The 18,048-nt window shown below is 38.2% G+C and overlaps 1 protein-coding gene and 1 long non-coding RNA gene across 2 annotated transcripts; one reads left to right on the top strand and one right to left on the bottom strand.

Annotated features, from left to right (window-relative positions):
• The first annotated feature begins 687 nt into the window (after positions 1-687).
• LOC114275287 (nuclear receptor coactivator) lies at positions 688-16,173 on the top strand. The gene is made up of 12 exons (XM_028217297.2): positions 688-1,149; positions 1,786-1,825; positions 1,927-1,991; positions 2,108-2,173; positions 5,483-5,563; positions 6,530-6,691; positions 6,767-6,865; positions 6,951-8,308; positions 9,038-9,264; positions 9,339-9,487; positions 13,767-13,805; positions 13,905-16,173. Exons 1-12 carry the CDS (start codon positions 985-987, stop codon positions 15,417-15,419), a joined length of 3,966 nt encoding a protein of 1,321 aa, XP_028073098.2. The 5' UTR covers positions 688-984; the 3' UTR covers positions 15,420-16,173.
• A 409-nt stretch (positions 16,174-16,582) lies between these two features.
• Positions 16,583-17,870, bottom strand: LOC114275304 (uncharacterized). Its single transcript, XR_014357031.1, has 2 exons — positions 17,764-17,870; positions 16,583-16,974 (listed from the first exon to the last, which is right to left on the bottom strand). It is a non-coding gene; the product is annotated as an uncharacterized LOC114275304 (long non-coding RNA).
• Between the last annotated feature and the right edge of the window lie 178 nt (positions 17,871-18,048).

Raw genomic sequence — 18,048 nt, 5'->3', positions numbered from 1 at the left:
TTAAAAAAAAAAATTGAAAATTTAATATCTATATTGTTAATTTATAATTTTTAGAAAATTATTTATGATATAATTATGACGTCACGATTTGATTCGATTAAACCTGACGGTTAAAGCAGTGATCCATCCATCTGGTCTCTTTTCCAATTCACTTACCCATATGGGTTTCAAAACCTTGATATATAGTAAAGATTGAAATGATAAAATGTAAAATTTAGGCTAAGTTTGGCATCTTTAAAAAAATCTAAAAAGTTAAAAAGTCAAAAATTCACTATTCTATTTAAGTCACATCATCTTATTTAAGGCATCGTTTAGGAACAGGCTAATTTAGTAACTTTTTGGCTATTTGGCTAAAATATGAGTTAAAAAAAACTAGTATGTTTGTGATGACTTTTTGACTTTTTACGAAAAGATGTGCAAAAAGTAGAGAGAAAAAAGAATCTTTGACTTTTTGGTATGAGTTGTTGGCTTTTTGACTAATTTAGTAACTTTTTGACTTTTTGGCTAAAAAAGAAGGTTGCCAAACGAGGCCTAAGTCACATCACCTCTCTATCACATCACTTCAAACCCAACTCATATTTTATAAAAAGTAAAAAAATACACTTATTTAGGACATCCCAAACAACCCCTTACATATAAAATCAATAAAAACTATTAATATAAAATTTTAAATAATTTTTAGATTTTTATATCCGTTCCGTAACATTACTATATAAAAAAATACTATCAATTTTTGATAAGTAAAAAAAAAAATGTAAATAACCTTCGCAAGTCACAGCGTCGCTCTATCTCTCTATCTGTGTGCGCGTAGTTTTGTGTCTGTCGAATGCTTATAAAAATCTCAAGATCACCCCCTTAGGGTTTTTATCTCTCGATAATTTCTACCATCTTGAGTTCTATGTCACTACCTAACAGCTTCGATTGAAACCCAACCTCAAAAAACAAAACCAAAAACAAAAAAAATCCCCAATTTGAGGCACCGCCATGGGGGTCTCATTCAAGGTTTCGAAAATCGGTACAAGGTTTCGACTCAAATCGCTTCAATCGGAGACCACTGTCGAAGAAGATGTCGCTGATAGTTCCAAGGAAAGCAGTCGAATTCTGGGCAACAATGAATCTACTACTTCCGCATCCACTCGGAAGCTCGAGGTAGTTTTTGCTCACTCACCCAATTTTTTGTTTGGATGCTGAGAAAATATTGTAAAAGTCAAATCAAGTCACGATGTTAAATGTTTATATCATTTTGTGATTTGGGATCGTAAGGAATTTTGATTCTACGTTCTCAGGGGAGTGAAATTTTTATCATTTTTCGTTAATTTGGTTTTTTTACTAGTTAATTTTGGATTAACTGATTGATTGTTAAATAAAGATTGATTCATTCATTTTCTTTTTTGTGTTTTATCTCGTTGATTGTGCGAAGATAGAATATTTATGTTCTTCACTTCGTTTTAAAGTTTTGCAATGTGAGCTTGTAGCAATTTTATGTGTAGATTTATGGAAGTCTGTGGATAATATATTTGAAAAATTGTTCTTTTTTGTTTTTCTTTTTGTTTTTGTGTTTTCATCATTTTTAAAAATTTTCTTTAGAGAATCACTGTTGTTGATTTTTGATTTTTGTTTATTTGGGGAATTGCAACCCTTGAATAAGCAGTTGGGTTGGGTTGGGTTGGGTTGGGTTGTATAATAATAGAACTAGCTTGGACTCTTACAAAAAAAAAAAATTACTAACCTTGTTGTTGGTTTGATATGTCTTTCTTTGATTGTTTTAACTGTTTTGTGATACAGGTTAACGTCACTGGAGGGGATGAAGATGTTGCAATCTCTGGTTTGTCCCCAACTTTTGAGGGGTTTCAATATCTTTGGTGGCAAATTTAGTTCTATTTCCTTTTGTGCATTAAGTGTGTTTGTTCTTTCTGATTTTTCCAGAGAACGAAGTTTCCTTCATGCTGAACCTTTTTCCGGATGGATATTCTATCGGAAAATCCTCGGAGGTTTGTTCTATTATAAATATATTTTAAACTCTATGCAGAGGTCAGTTGAAAGAAAATATTCTGTCCTGTACTAATCATATATGTTGCCTAATTCTATACCAATTATGAATTTTCAGGCTACCCTACAGGATGTTCAAAAATGTTTACATCCATATGATAGGACATCGGAAACTCTCTTCTCAGTGAGTATCTGTTACTAAATTTTTTACTTTTAATTTCTCAATGGGTGGTTTATTTCACATTCCTTTTTTTCCCAACATAATAGCATAAAATGAAACTAGGGAACTCTATATTTTGTAGCCTAGCAGTAGGCATTCCTTGTTTATGCTCTTCTCTTGGATTGCCTATCTAGTGGTTGATAAGGAAACTTTGCATTTGGGGTCATTCACTTAAAAATGGGAAAGTTGAAATTTATTATAGAAATCCGTTCTTAGTTGCAGGAATAGTGCATCCATGTTGCGATTCTCAGGAAGAAACGTGTGAGAAACGTGTTTCTATCCAAGATGGGATTGGACAAACAACTCCAGAAGCAATAAATAAATAAAAAAAAGTAGATCTGAAGATATGGATCTGAGAGGGAGAAAAAAAAAAAAGAATCTGATTTTTTTTCGAAATCAGATATGGGTAGGAGGAGGAGGAGGAGGAGGAGGAGGATGACATACCTTTCGAAAAAAGATGAAGTGAAATGAGACCGAGAGAAGTCGAAGGAACCAGTCTTCACGTCTTCAAAGAGAGAAAAGACGACAACTGCCCACTTTATTTGCTATATTTATCTTTCTTTTTTTTTTTCTCTTTTATTTTGACCTAGCTTGTGGTCATGGGCTTCATGTAAAAAGTTCAATGGGCTTCATTGGGCCTATAGTTGGTCTTAGCTTGCTGATTTTAAAAAAATTGGATACTAATTATATTGCAATCAAAGCCCATTAAAAAAAGGGAGATTGATCAATAAGTCTCATATTTTGGACTTGTAATTCATATAGTTCCGTATTTTTTCTTGTGATCCATTTAGTCCTTTTAGATGTGTAATGACTCATTTGCCCGCCACATTAGAGTGTCACATTTGGAAAAAGTACACGAAAGAGTTTTTTGGTGTCATATCATACCCGTCACGTTAGAGTGTCACATTTGAAAAAAAGTATATTAAAGAGTTTTTAATTTTTTTATCGCTACGTTGGAGTGTCATATGTCACGTTTGGAAAAAATGCACTAAGGAGTTTTTAATTTTTTTTAGTGTCACATTATACCCGCTACGTTGTCACGTTTGAGAAAAGTACATTAATGAATTTTTAATTTTTTAAAAGTGTCGCATCATACCCCGTTACGTTGTTACATCTGGGAAAAGTACACTAAGGAGTATTTTTTTTTTTTGAGTGTCACATCACATCATACTCGCCACATTGTTACATTTAGGAAAAGTATACTAAGGAGTTTTTAATTTTTTTGGAGTGTCACATTGTTGGGAAAAGTACATTAAGGATTTTTTATTTTTATTTTTTGAGTAAAATTTTGGAGTGTCACATCATACCCGCAACGTTGTCACATTTAGAAAAAGTACACTAAGGAGTTTTTAATTTTTTTGAAGTGTCACATCGTTGGAGTGTCATATTAATACCTGCCACATTGGAGTATCATTCCTGTTACGTTAATAAAAGGGTATAGTTGTCTACCAAAACACTATCAAAATAAAAAATAGGACCACACGGAAAGAAATTCTCCACTAATAGGACTTAGCAGATCAATAGAAAAAATTTGAAACTAATTGAAGTATTTGTTTGTGAGATGGGATTTATTAGTAAATATCCCTTCAAAAAATAGGCATATTATATAAAAAAAATATAAAAATAAATAAAATAATAAACTTCATTATATTTGAATAAAGCCCCAAAAAATATATGTTATATATGTCAATTAAAAATAAAAAAAAAAGTTTATATAGATAAACTACAAATATTATTGATAAACATAATACATAAGCGCTCCTAACCTACGATTCTTCTAAGTGGCCACGCTCCTCCGCTCCCACTCTCGTTTCGTGCAACTAAGAGTCTGTTTACTACTTGTCATTACCCATTTATAAGTTGAATGTTTCAATTGCATACTGCCAACATTTACTTTTATCTTTATTATTTTTTTGATAACATCGACATTTCTTGCTTATGCTCTTCTCTTGGATTTTTTATCTGGTGGTTGATAAGAAAACTTTGCTTTTATATCTATTCACTCAAAATGGGAAGGTTGGAATTTATTTTAGAAGTTCATTTATTGCTTGTTGTTACCCATTTATAAGTGAACGTTTCCATTGCATACTGCCAGCAAAGTCCACATATACATTAGTATTATTATTATTATTATTTTATTTTTATTTTTTTTGATAACCGAGTGTTCGGGTCAACTTGTGTGCACCTCAACATTTCTTGCTTGTGCTCCTCTTGGGTTGCCTATCTGTTGGTTGATAAGGAAACTTTGCTTTTGGAGCTATTCACTTAAAATGGATAGGTTGAAATTTATTATAGAAGTCCATTTACTGCTTGTCGTTACTCATTTTTAAGTGGACTGTTTCAATTGCATACTGCCAATCAACATTTATATTTTATATATATATATATATATATATTTTTTAATTTATAAATGGGTGTCTTAGCCATTTATCAAAAAAAAAAAATAAAAAAAAATAAAAAAAAATAAATAATTGGATGTCTGAGCCGGCTTGTGTGCACCTCGACATTTCTTGCTTCTGCTCTTCTCTTGGGTTGCCTATCTGGTGGTTGATAAGGAAACTTTGCTTTTGGAGCTATTCACTTAAAATGGAAAGGTGGAAATTTATTATAGAAATCCGTTTACTGTTTGTCATTACCCATTTATAAGTGGACTGTTTCGATTGCATACTGCTAGCAGAGTCAACATTTACATTATCTTTTTTTTTTTTATAACCGGGTGTCCACATCACCTTGTGTGCATCTCGTCATTTCTTGCTTATGCTCTTCTCTTGGGTTTCCTATCTAGTGGTTTATATGGAAACTTTGCTTTTGGAGCTATTCACTTAAAATGCAAAGGTTGAAATTTATTATAGAAGTGCGTTTACTGCTTGCCGTTACCCATTTATAAGTGGACTGTTTCAATTGCATACTGCCAGCAGAGTCAACATTTACTTTATTTTATTTTATTTTTTGTTGATACCCCGGGTGTTTGGGCCAGCTTGTGTGCACCTCTACTAATCCTGAGGCCTTGAAATTAACAACCTCCCCTCCAGTGGCTTCTTGGTGTGACTCGAAGTCGAGACCTTAGATCTTATCGTCAAGTCTTTACTGTTCGGCCAACCAACGCCTTGGGGTTAATCTTTACTTTATCTTTTCATTTTCTCTGATTAGGAGACAGTTCAGTAAAATTTCATTCCCTGTTGAAGGATGCATCTGCCAGTGTTTTATTTGTCCTTGGTACAATTTTGCTTTGTTATTAATTTTTTTCTTCTCTATGTATTCATGTGTTTGGAGGCAATTGAGTCTGGCCGATTGCCTGGAGATATTCTGGATGATATACCCTGCAAGTATGTTGATGGGACACTTCTGTGTGAGGTAAGTTATCCAATTTAGAACTAAATCTTTTAGACTGTGAAGATACCCTCTATATGGCCACACAATTCATACCTACCAAAAAAAAAAAAAAAAATGTACATCTTGTATATGTCTGTGGTAAAAACAATCAATGGTGGCATATGGGTGCGTGCATATAAATGAAGATGTATGCAGCCAGGCCCTCCCAACTATGTACTTATAAATATGGAAAATATTGAAGCTTGTCAAAGTTTTCCTTCACAGAATGGGCTGCTTATTTATTTATTCCTAATAGACAATTGATGGCCATGGGAGGACTTTATATGCTTTTCTAAGCGTAAATCATTGCCAATTCTTGGTGTGCTTTGTCCTTTGTTGTACTGAGGATACACGGTATTTTGGCAGAAAAAAAAGAAAAATGTGTTGTTTCATTGTCATTAACTCTTTGGAAAAGTACTAATTCTTATGGCTAGGCACACCTCTTGTTTACTACCCATGCTGTTTGTTTTGCATCTCTGTTGGCCCTGCTCTTTCTCCATCATCAGTTTTGCTCGTCCCCGCCTTTGCTTCAACTGTCCACCTCCACCCATTTGCACTATCATTGCCGCTGCTACATTGCGATGACAAATTATGTGGTTCTCTCACCTTAGGACCATCTTGTCTGCTACTGCTGCCAGTGCTGCATCTTTCATGCCCATCAGTTGGTGTAGTAAGATTTATAGAGTACATGAATAATGATGTTTGCATGAAGTTCTTAACTCAAAGGGAATATGAATTATGTATAATGCCAAAGTATGAAGTGATGATATTTATAGCCTACATAAAATTCAGAACTCGCTCTAAAAATCTGGCCTTTATTATCTATCATGTCCACATCCTCAAATAGTTTAAAGAGATTATGTAAGATTAGATGTTATAGAGGTTGTGATCATTCATATTGCTTGGTTGGTATAAAAAGTTAGATCTAAGATGCTTGAATTATGGCAGGTGCGGGATTATCGGAAGTTCACTTCTGAAGCAGGGCTTACAGTTTCTTCTTTGGATGGTTCTCCGATTGTTAATAAAGTTCGCCTTAGGATGTCACTAGAGAATGTAGTGAAAGATATCCCATTGATCTCAGATAATACTTGGACATATGGTGATCTCATGGTAAGTTTGTTATGCTTTTCTCTTCCTGGTAAAATGGATATGGCGCCTTTAATATGTGTTCACTCTTCACTGTAGGAAGTGGAGTCCCGCATATTGAAAGCCCTGCAACCAGAACTTTGTCTAGACCCTTCTCCTAAGTTAGACAGACTGTGTGACAACCCAGTTCCTACAAAGGTAATGAAATTAAAACTGGATGTATTCTACTCAGCTGGAGGAAAGGATTGCTCATATCTGAACTCTGTTTGGACTTTATTTGCAGCTAAATTTGGCTCTGTGCAGCAGCTTACGGAGGAAAAGGCTGAGACAGATGCCAGAATTTGGGGTTACGTCTAACAATAAGATCCATGGGAAAAAGGTCTGCATAGATAGAGTGCCAGAAAGCTCAAATGGCAGGTTGGGAGATGCAGGACCCATATCTAGCAGTGTAATACCACAGCATGTTCTTGAGAATCTTACCCCTCAGAATGTTGGTTCTAGCAATGTGCTACCAAGAAAAAGTTTTGCACTAGATGCTTCCATCCCTGCATTGTCCTTAGAATCTCACCAGCCAAAATATCAAATGGGGGTAGGAAATCCAGGAATGATGCAGGATCATGTGTCAGGGCCTGTTTCAAATGCACAGGGAACTTCTCTTTCTGGGCAGGACATGATGATCTCTTCTTCTGCTCGTGGTAAGAGGGAAAATCAAGATGGGCCACTGTCACCCTTAAATAAGAGACCTAGGCATATATCTGTGGGTCCCGATGGTAATCAACAACAGCATATGGGGTCACATATGGACAGCTTCCAGGGACCTGATTCATTCTGGAAAAATACATTGTTGCAGCAGCAACCAATTGCAAGAGGAATTCAGTATGCTAATACTGGCATGCAAAAGTATCCCCAGCAGATGTTTGAAGGGGGTTTAAATGATGAAGCCGGGGCAACACAGTTTGCTATGGCACAGCAGGGACTGAGACACGCGAAGGAAGAGCCTGTTGAGACTGAAAGATTGGACAAACAAGAACTCAACCAAAATAAAAATGAAATGCACATGGTGGAAGCAGATAGAAATCATATGGACCTCCAGCAGTCCCGACCACAGCAGAGGTTACCACACCATGCATTCATGAGATCCAACATCTCTCAAACTCCCTGGAATGGTCTTGGTCAGCCTCTTGACAACACTTTTAGGAAGGATGACCAGTTCCCAAAAAGAAAATCTGTGCAAAGTCCCCGTGTTTCTGCTGGGGGTTTGCCTCAATCTCCCTTGTCCTCAAAATCTGGAGAATTTTCTAGTGGTTCAATAGGACCTCCATTTGGACCGGTTGCAACATCTGCACTTGGATTATCACAAAAGGAGAAATTGGCAGTTACTTCAGTTCCAGCAGTTGGTGGGACAGCATCTGTGACTTCAAGTGCTAATGATTCCATGCCACGGCAACACCAAGCACAATTAGCTAAACGGAGAACAAACTCCCTCCCAAAGACCCCAGCAATGAGTGGAGTTGCGTCTCCTGCTAGTGTTAGTAATATGAGCGTCCCATTAAATGCAAGCAGTCCTCCGGTTGGAACTCAACCGTTGCCTGATCCTATAATGCTTGATAGGTTCTCAAAACTTGAAGTGCTTGCTACAAGGTATGTAGTCAATCAAACTACCATTGTATTTTAGAATTTTACACATTCCTGTCTCTCATACGGGTAAATAAAACAATTCTCAGAAGTTTCTTGGTGTTTGGCTCTTATCCTACGCGTAAGCATGTGTTGGAATACGTCCCACATCTCCTGGAGTTACCCCATCTGTACTAGTTATAAGGTTTCTGTTTCTCTCTCTTTAATATCTAGGTTTTAAGGCGAAGTGTGTACGGGGGTTTTTAATTTGGTATCAAAGCTTGGTTGGGCCTGTGATTGGTGTGCCGTTTGTTCGGCTATTGTATGCTGTGGTTTAGGAGAGTGTGTTGGAATATGTCCTATATCGCCTGGAGTTGCCCCATATGTGCTGGTTACACGACTCCAGTTTCTCCCTCCTTAATACCTGGGTTTTAAGGTTTTAAGGAAAAGTGTGGGCTGGGTTTTTCAATTGTATGTACCCCAAATACATGCGTATGTTTAATTACTGTTTCATTGGATGATTTTTGTTACTTTCTATCTAGCCTTTGTCAATGAACCTGAAGAATTATATAAAGGGCCTTTGTATTGCTATATTAATCCTCAGGTTGGTTAGTATGAAGACTGTCATTTTATTGCATGATTCACACAATGGATGTCTTCTTCTTCCATCCCCTAATACTCTTAAAACTTATATGATCACCAGCATAGTAATCCCTACCTTTTTTTGTTACATGCTTATATAATTTTCTTTTTCAGGCATCAAATTAATTGCAGAAAGAATAAGGTGGATGAACACCCCATCAGGAAACCTACTCCGTTTTCTGCTGCAAAGCTATCACTTCATCTCTCCAATGATTCCAGTAGCGAGAATTTCATAGACGAAACATGTTCAATGCCTTTGTCAAAGTCACTTGTAGGTGGCAGTATAAATGCTTGCAAGACAAGAGTCTTGAAATTTGTGCAGAACGAGCGCGTACTTCAAGGTTTGTTGAATTTCAAATAATTAAATATTGTCATTGATTGTTCCATTTCTAACCATTTCACTTTCAACTTTCAGGAAATGTTTATTCTGTTGTTCCTAGGATACGAACTAGAATGATCATGTCAGCAAAACCAAGTGATGGAACCATAGCATTGCATTATGGAGATTTAGATGTTGGTGATTTTTTGGCTGCAGAGGATTATCTTCCTACATTGCCGAATGCTGTGAGTTCCTTGTATACATGTGTAAATTCTTTATAATGCATATCAGAGCACAAATATTAATTTTCAGATCTTTGGATTCAAATGTGTATTTATCTTTTAAATTGCTTTGATACTGCCTTATCTGAGTTGTTTGGAGTCAGCTATACAGTTCCTTCTTTACTGCACTATCCTGTTAAAGAGTTATCTTAGATCGGATAATGGGTATATGTTTTTTGATAGAGTTATTCTTGTCTTGTTGGGGTTTTCTCTTCCCTGAAGGGCTCCACTTTAATTTGCATTAATACTGTTAGAATTTCCCATCTTTACCTTCACCTACTCCACTACACACTCCACTTCACCTACCTCCACTTCACCACACACTCCACTTCACCTAACCCACTATCACCTCCACTACACCTACTACCACATTTTCTTCTATATATAGATTGTATAGGAATTGTAATTAATCAATCTTGTAATACATCATAACATTAAATCAATCAATAATACATTAATTTTTTACATGGTATCAGAGCAAGGTTAAGAAGCTAGTAATTCTGCTTCACCGGCGGGCGGCAGCCTCGCCTTGGCCGCCCGCCGGACCTCCACACATTCCTTCACTCCGCTGCCACAAATTCCACATCTCTCTCTCAATTTCTTTTACACTCTCCTGGCATCAAACCAAGGAGACCCACGGCTCTCTCTCCCTCTCTCTAGATTTAGTATATACAGAGAGCTATGGAGTCTAAGCCAAGCTTACTGAGGAACATTCTGGTTCGACTCTTTGTCTTCGGTGTTCTCATCATCGCCGTCCGATTCGCCTACGTCGTCACCATCAGAGGCGAATCCTGCGATCTCGGAAGCTTCTGCTTCTTTTCCTCGCCGGAAAATCTCAACCTCGTGATCGGCGTCCAAAATCGCAGGTCATCGGCGATCATTTCAAACGACGCCGCCCTGATTGCATCGTCAGCGACATGTTCCATCCCTGGACTGCCGACCTTGGTGCTCGCCTCGGCATTCCCAGGTTCTTGTTCTATGTTACAGAGACATTTGCTTTGCCGGGTCTCCCCGATGATAACATCATATTTACCAAGAGAAAAATCCCATACTGGTTTAAGGAGAAAGGAACTGGTTATGGACAAATAATTGACGAGGTCATGTTACTTTCCAACCCATGTGCACTTTTGTTTTTATTCTACTTTTTGACATACCAACTCATGTGCACCTTTTTTTTTTTTTTTCTGTTTTATTCTACTTTTTGACCCATCATTTCACCACCTTCCTCTTTTTTTCTAAATCATATTTTTATCACTGCCCACTCCATGATACCTATTTATTATTATTATTATTATTATTATTATTATTATTATTAAAAAAAAAAAAAAAAAATAAAATAAAAAATACCAAACACCATTGCAAACCATTTACAAATTTGCACAACCAATCATATTTTATTTATCTCAGGGAACAACCCCGATCACACTTTTACACACACAAAAAAAAAAAAAAAAAAAAAAAAAAACAACCACATCCACCGGCGGGATTTTTTTTTCTCCTCTACTCTGCCGCTGGTCTCTTTTTCTTGCCTCCGTCCTGGACGGCCCTTGACGGTGTTGCCTCCGTGCTTCCTAGACCACCAAGCAAGTTGCCTCCTCTCTGCTCCTCCACTGCAGCATATGGCGGATCTCCAAATCGGAACATCACGGTGGCCTTCCGCTTCAGATCCTTGTTTTCCGCCTTTAGCACACTTATCTCTGCTCGCGCATCCTTATACATGCGTTGGAGCAGAGCCAGTTGGGCGTTTACCTGCTGCACCTCATTTGCCCTACTCTGCAGCCGGTTCGACAAGTTTGTTACCGCAGTCATGGTTTCCACACATGACTTCAATGTATACTGATTGGCTTCCACATCCGATTGCACTGCCATTTTTTGCTCCACCGACCGCATCGAAAAGTTCAACGGAGCAAAACCAGAGGTGTTTGGTTGAGGTTCACGGGCCACCGCACCTGTTATCTCTCCTGTTGACTCGTTGAGGTCGGGAAAGAGAGTGAGCAGACCACGGGAAGATGAGGCCATGTTCTGGGTAGCTGAACGGGAAGAAGAGGCCATGTTTTTTGGGTTGCTGAGTGTTTCAGCGAAATAGCAATTTCAGACTGATAATGTTCGGAAGGGGAGTGTTTCAAGATTTGCAGCTCTTAGAGGCAATCTCTCAGAAAATGAAGAGTTTTTCAGAAGTTTTTTCCCAGGTTTTTTTGTCTTCCCTTCTGCCTCAAGCACAGCCTCTGCATTGGTTTATATCGACACTGACGACGCGGCCAACACGCCACTCTGTCGCTCACGTGCCTCGCCGCGTCTCCGGCTCACCTTTTGATGGCTCGACGCTTTCTGTCGGGCACGCCTTTTGATGAAGTGGGCGCGCCTTTTGAGGGCGCGACTTTTGAGGGCTAACTATATATATCCATATTTATATATATTTGGGCAGCCTATATACACCATCATACAGTGTATTTTTTAAGGGTCCGACAAGACTCTGTAAACTGTCCCGACATTGATTCCGGTTAGTTTCTACAAGGGTCCGACAAGACTCTGTAAACTGTCCCGACATTGATTCCGGTTAGCTCCTTTATGGGTCCGACAAGACTCTGTAAACTGTCCTGACATAGATTCCGGTTAGTTTCTACAAGGGTCCGACAAGACTCTGTAAACTGTCCCAACATTGATTCCGGTTAGTTTCTACAAGGGTCCAGCAAGACTCCGTAAACTGTCACAACATTGTCTTCTACAACGGTCCGACATGACCCCATAAACTGTCTTCTACAACGGTCCGACATGACCCCATAAACTGTCTTCTACAAACGGTCCGACATGACCCCATAAACTGTCTTCTATAACGGTCCGACATGACCCCATAAACTGTCTTCTACAACGGTCCGACATGACCCCATAAACTGTCTTCTACATCGGTCTGACACCACCATACAGTGTCCTCTACAACGTTATGACACCCCATACAGTGTCTTCACCAACGGTCTGACACGACCATACAGTGTCTCCTATCCTTTTTTATTTTTATGTATTTTCTTGTTTTGTTACTCTCTCCAAACTCAAGTTGGTTAGTTTCTCTCCTCCTTGAGTTTGCGGGGGGCTGTTAGAATTTCCCATCTTTACCTTCACCTACTCCACTACACACTCCACTTCACCTACCTCCACTTCACCACACACTCCACTTCACCTAGCCCACTATCACCTCCACTACACCTACTACCACATTTTCTTCTATATATAGATTGTATAGGAATTGTAATTAATCAATCTTGTAATACATCATAACATTAAATCAATCAATAATACATTAATTTTTTACAAATACCATAATTTACTGGGTGATAACTGATAAATGTTGCCATTACTTTTTATTGAAAGCTTCCAGTTCGCCCTTCATTTAACACATTTTAGCCCATTTGGAAGATCTTGTAAGCTCACTTTTATTTTTTATTATAGCTTTAACAAATTGAATTTGGGTGTTTGGCATACTTTTTGGATTCAACTTAATCAGCTTTTTTGGGAGAAAAATGATAGATTTTCTTAAGCTACCCATTAGGTGCTTTTTTGGATCATTCTTCCAGCTTTTTGCATTTGGGGAAAAAATGCCCCATGAGGTATTATGAAAAGCTGTTAGGTTTTTAAAAAACAGTTATGCGCCTTTTGGACCTTACACAACAAAAAACAACTTGACAGCTTATTTACCAAGCAAGTTCAGCTTTTTCACACATTATACATGAAGTTGCACCAGGCACTTTTACAAAAAGGTTAATTTTTGAGTTTTTCCAAACTGGTAAGTTTTTGTATACTCCTTCGGTTATTCCTTTATGTGTTGGTTTCTTACTTCACATTTATAACTGTCCAGTACTCAGCATCTTCACCTCCATTACGCTTGTTTAGTGCTCAGGTTCTTAATGGCCCACATTCTAGCCCCTATGGCATGCCGAGAATCATTCGTCTCTTATCGTTCAATGGATTACAATCTTCTGTAAAACATATTATATTGGATGAACTTTGCTTTTGGTCCAAATAGGAATTTAGTTTTTATTGTCGCTATCCTCTTGTACACTTGCTACTAGTCATTTTTGGTGGTCTGTTGCATAGATAGGGAGAGGATGAACAGACACTTTTGGGATGCCTGAAAGTTATTCAGAAGCATCAAGTATATGTACTCAAATGCTCACATTGCATTATGATAGCCTTAACAAGAATGCATTTTCTATTACTTTGTCTTATATATCTAATTGTCTTGCAACAGCATGTCGCGGACTTACTCGCAGCGCAATTAACTACACTGGTATGTTCTTTGAAATTGGTTTGGACATTTAGAAATAACAATTTTGAAGTTTCACTCCCTTTTGCATTATGTATGAAGTGATGTAATCCGATTATGCAGATGTTACGCGAAGGGTATCACGTGGAAGATAATACCCAACCAAAACCAATCCGCATTAATCATGCCTCAAATAATCAATCTAATTCCCTTGGAATCCCTCAGAATAACACAGGAGTCGAGATGCAGCAATATTCAGATGCGGTTCCAGGTCAGCCCACCAATGAAGTTGCAAAGCCAATAAATAGTGGTAATGCATCTCTAAACCCAACCCAGAATCTACCAAACGCAAGGATGTTACCTCCTGGAAATGCTCAAGCCTTACAGATCTCTCAAGGACTCTTGCCTGGGGTTTCAATGCCTGGTAGGCATCAGCAACAGCCTGATCAACAACCATCATTGCAACAACAGCAGCAACAACAAAATCAACAGTCCTTGATGCAACAACAGCCTCCCCAATTCCAGAGATCATCTCATATGCTTGGTGCAAATCCACTCTCGCACATGAATTCAGTAGGGCAGAATTCAAACATGCCACTGGGTAATCTTATGGTTAACAAAGCTTCTTCTCACCAAATTCAGCTGTTTCAGCAACAACAACAACAGCAGCAACAACAGCAACAACAGCATCAGCAACCACAGCAGCCGCAGGTGCAGAGGAAAATGATGATGGGACTTGGAGCAGCAATGGGTATGGGAAATATGGGCAACAATATGGTTGGGCTCGGAGGACTTGGCAATGTCATGGGTATGGGGGGTCCAAGGGGGATAGGTGGAACTGCGATTTCAGCGCCATCGGGCCAAATTTCAGGCATGGGTAATGTGGGTCAGAACCAGATTAATCTGAGCCAGGCTTCAAATATTAGTAATGTAATAAGCCAACAACTTCGTTCTGGGGGACTAACGCATCAACAAGCACAAATGATGGCAGCAAAGCTTAGGATGGCACAGAGCAGACCAAATATGTTGGGTGGGCCTCAATTGAATATAGGTGGAATTTCAGGAGCTAGACAGATGCAACAACTGGGCTCCACCGGTCTGTCAATGCATGGGCACACTCTAACGCGGGCTACTAACATCAATCAAATGCAGCGAACAGCAATGGGACCAATGGGCCCACCAAAGTTGATGCCAGGGATGAATCCGTACATGAACCAGCAGCTGCAACAACAGCAACAACAACCATTGCAGTTACAACAGCAGCAGCAGATGCAACAGCTCCAACAGCAGCAATTCCCGCAGCAACAACAGCAGCAAGAAACAACCTCACCACTGCAAACTGTTGTTTCACCACAACAGGTGGGCTCACCATCAACCATGGGTATCCCGCAGCAAATGAACCAACAAGCCCAGCAGCAACAGCTGCAACAAGCTAGCCCACAGCAAATGAGCCAGAGAACTCCAATGAGCCCACAACTGAGCTCGGGCACTATGCATCCCATGAGCACTGGTAATCCAGATGCTTGTCCTGCAAGCCCTCAGTTGAGCTCACAGACCCTAGGCTCAGTTGGTAGTATCACTAATTCACCTATGGAGCTTCAAGGTGTGAACAAGAGTAACTCTGTTAATAATGCATAGTTCAAGATGAAAAGGTCGCTTCAATTCCTTGTGGTAATGCTTTAGTTGCCCTGGTTCAAAGTACAAATTTCGAAGATGGAGCAGATGGAGGTGAATTGACGAAGAAGTTCTTGTGCTGTACCGTAGAATAAAATTGTGATAAAGGAGATTTGTTTTCTGGCTGTGCACCTTGATGAGGATGGTCAATTTCCATTGCTAGGGTTGCTATTGGATTTTCCATACCAGCCAAGAATAAAAAGAAGAAAAAAAAGAGAAACCTTTTAGCTATGCTGTTTTAAGTAGAATGATGTATATAATTCTTTTTCATTTTGGTATTGATTTATGTAAGATAGGCACCTGGATAAAGGTATGGTTTGGTTCGGGTTGTATTTGCATAAGAGAAGACAATGGTGTCGTAGCTTTGTAAAATGACTACTGTTTTTAGCCTAATATTTCTGTATAGGGACGTTGAGATGACCGAGGTTGAGAATGGAATTGCAATCATGCCATCAGAGAACTATGCAAAACAAAGAATGGTGGTGTGTTTTGCTGTGAAATAAAAGAAATGACAGAATATTCAAATTCCATCTTCCACTCACAGCTGCTAGTTTTGGAAATGAAAGGCATGAGAAAGTAGAAAAAGAAAAGGGTACTTGGGTCATAGGTCCATTGTCAATATTAGGTACTCTGTTTATCTGTTCATTGTTTACTTATCTATTCACATCAACTATCTGTTCACCTTACTTATTTTAAGTGTCATTTGTTTGTTTGTCTATTTTTTTTGTCTATGTATCATCTCTTATTTGTTCATGTGTTATTTACCTGTTTACTTAATTTATCTATTTGTCTATGTCGTCACCACCACCGCCACTGCTGCCGGCAGCCACCACATGCCTTTGTTGGTCACCAGTCACCTCTGGTGATTTTTTCAACATCCGGCCAACAGTGGAGTAAAATTGAAAAAAAAATACCCTTGAAAATAATAATTTATCTTTTTCACCAAATAATTTCATTAAACATGTTTTTATCCTCCAAGCTGATTAAAAAAAATGTTCTTATTACCTGAAAAGATTAAATCTTAGACCAAATAATATATGATTCCATGGGTGTAGAATTTTCACCAATTATCCCAAAAGAAAATGAAGTGAGAAAAGTCAAATTCCTTTCTTTTTGAGTCGGGAAAATTAGAAGAAAATAACTAGGTATTTGTCAGAACTTCTTTACATTCTCAATGTAAGAACACAATCATCACAGAACTACATAAGTATGAACACATGTAAACGGTAAATAATATGAAAATAGAAAAAATGAGAGAGAATTTCAGCAAATAATATAATGCATGATGGTTAATCTTAACCATCCATAATGAAACCGACTCAAATACTTGATTTGAAGACTAAAGCCAACAATTGAGTCCGTCAAGTTCTGTCCTCACAAGACTTCTGACGATATCGTTCACGGTAGGGTAGCCAGACAGGGCCATGGTGAGCTCCAACTCATCCTTCAGCATTTCAATCACTCCTCGCACCCCATATTCTCCCTTTGCTGCCAATCCATAGATCACTGGCCTTCCAACCTGCACCAGCACAGATATATTGCAAATTTGGAATCAACAAATGAGGAGACAATAAGCAAAAGAGCAGACATATCTAGCGTCAATGATCACACAAATTATATCAGTATATCCCACATGTAAACTGGCACACCACCAAGCTCTGCTGCTTTCAACCTTAATTGCTCGTTTGAAACATATTCAAAAGTCTAAAGCACTTCCCATGGTGAAATATGAAACAAACAATTTGGTTCGGAGGCACTGAAAGTCTCTCATATTTTAAGCACCAAGATTAGGGGAGCTTCTATTTACACACACCCATTCCCCTCTTTACACATCTTTTTTAATAAATAATTGGTTCGGAAGTAGATTTCCGAAAATAAGCAATTGGTTCGGAAGTAGCTTTCCGAAAATAAACAATTGGTTCGGAAGTAGACTTCCGAATTTTTATTATTTTTTCAACAATCAACTTCCGAATGGATTTATTTGATGTCTATAATAGTAATTTCACCTGAAAAAAAAAATTATAATAAAAATAATTTTTATGAAGTGTGTGCAAAGAGGGGAAGGTGGATGTGTAAATAGAAGCTCCCCAAGATTAGAGGATTACAAAGCTAAAATTCCACTTGAGCCCCCAAAGATGAAGTACATGAACAGTTTGATATCATCAGAGTTTGCATTGAAACACATTGAAACCCTTCCAAGAAAGAGGTGCACAAAAATGGCATGATATTCAACTAAAACACACTAAAAAAAGGCACAACGTAAAACTAATCCACAGGAAAATTTCCAAAGTTCATGGTCAGAGTTTACCATTACAGCTTGCGTGCCAAAAGCGAGTGCCTTGAAAATATCAGTACCCCGCCTCACTTCTCCATCAAAGAGAACATGAATTTTTCCTCCAACAGCACGAACCACCTGCAACCCATAATATAATGCTCACTTTTTCAAAACAAGAAACATGCCTAATAGAAGAAGTAATTTGCAAGACCATGGAACAATATTGTTTGCTTTCAAGTTCTAAGGGGGGGGGGGGGGGGGGGGTGGGGAAGAATAAAAAAGAGAGCAACAACAACAACTACATAGAGCATTCTGCTG

The sequence above is a fragment of the Camellia sinensis genome, chromosome 15 (genome assembly GCF_055761805.1).
Source record: "Camellia sinensis isolate YWXY chromosome 15, ASM5576180v1, whole genome shotgun sequence".
Taxonomy (NCBI): Eukaryota; Viridiplantae; Streptophyta; class Magnoliopsida; order Ericales; family Theaceae; genus Camellia; species Camellia sinensis.
Note: the sequence above shows the minus strand (reverse complement) of the source record. Positions and strands in the feature narration are given on the sequence as shown.

Coding starts and splice junctions, on each gene's coding strand:
- LOC114275287 (XM_028217297.2), top strand. CDS start 985: ATGGGGGTCTCATTCAAGGTTTCGAAAATCGGTACAAGGTTTCGACTC. Junction 8,309..9,037: donor CTTGAAGTGCTTGCTACAAG/GTATGTAGTCAA, acceptor TTTCTTTTTCAG/GCATCAAATTAATTGCAGAA. Junction 9,265..9,338: donor GAACGAGCGCGTACTTCAAG/GTTTGTTGAATT, acceptor TTCAACTTTCAG/GAAATGTTTATTCTGTTGTT.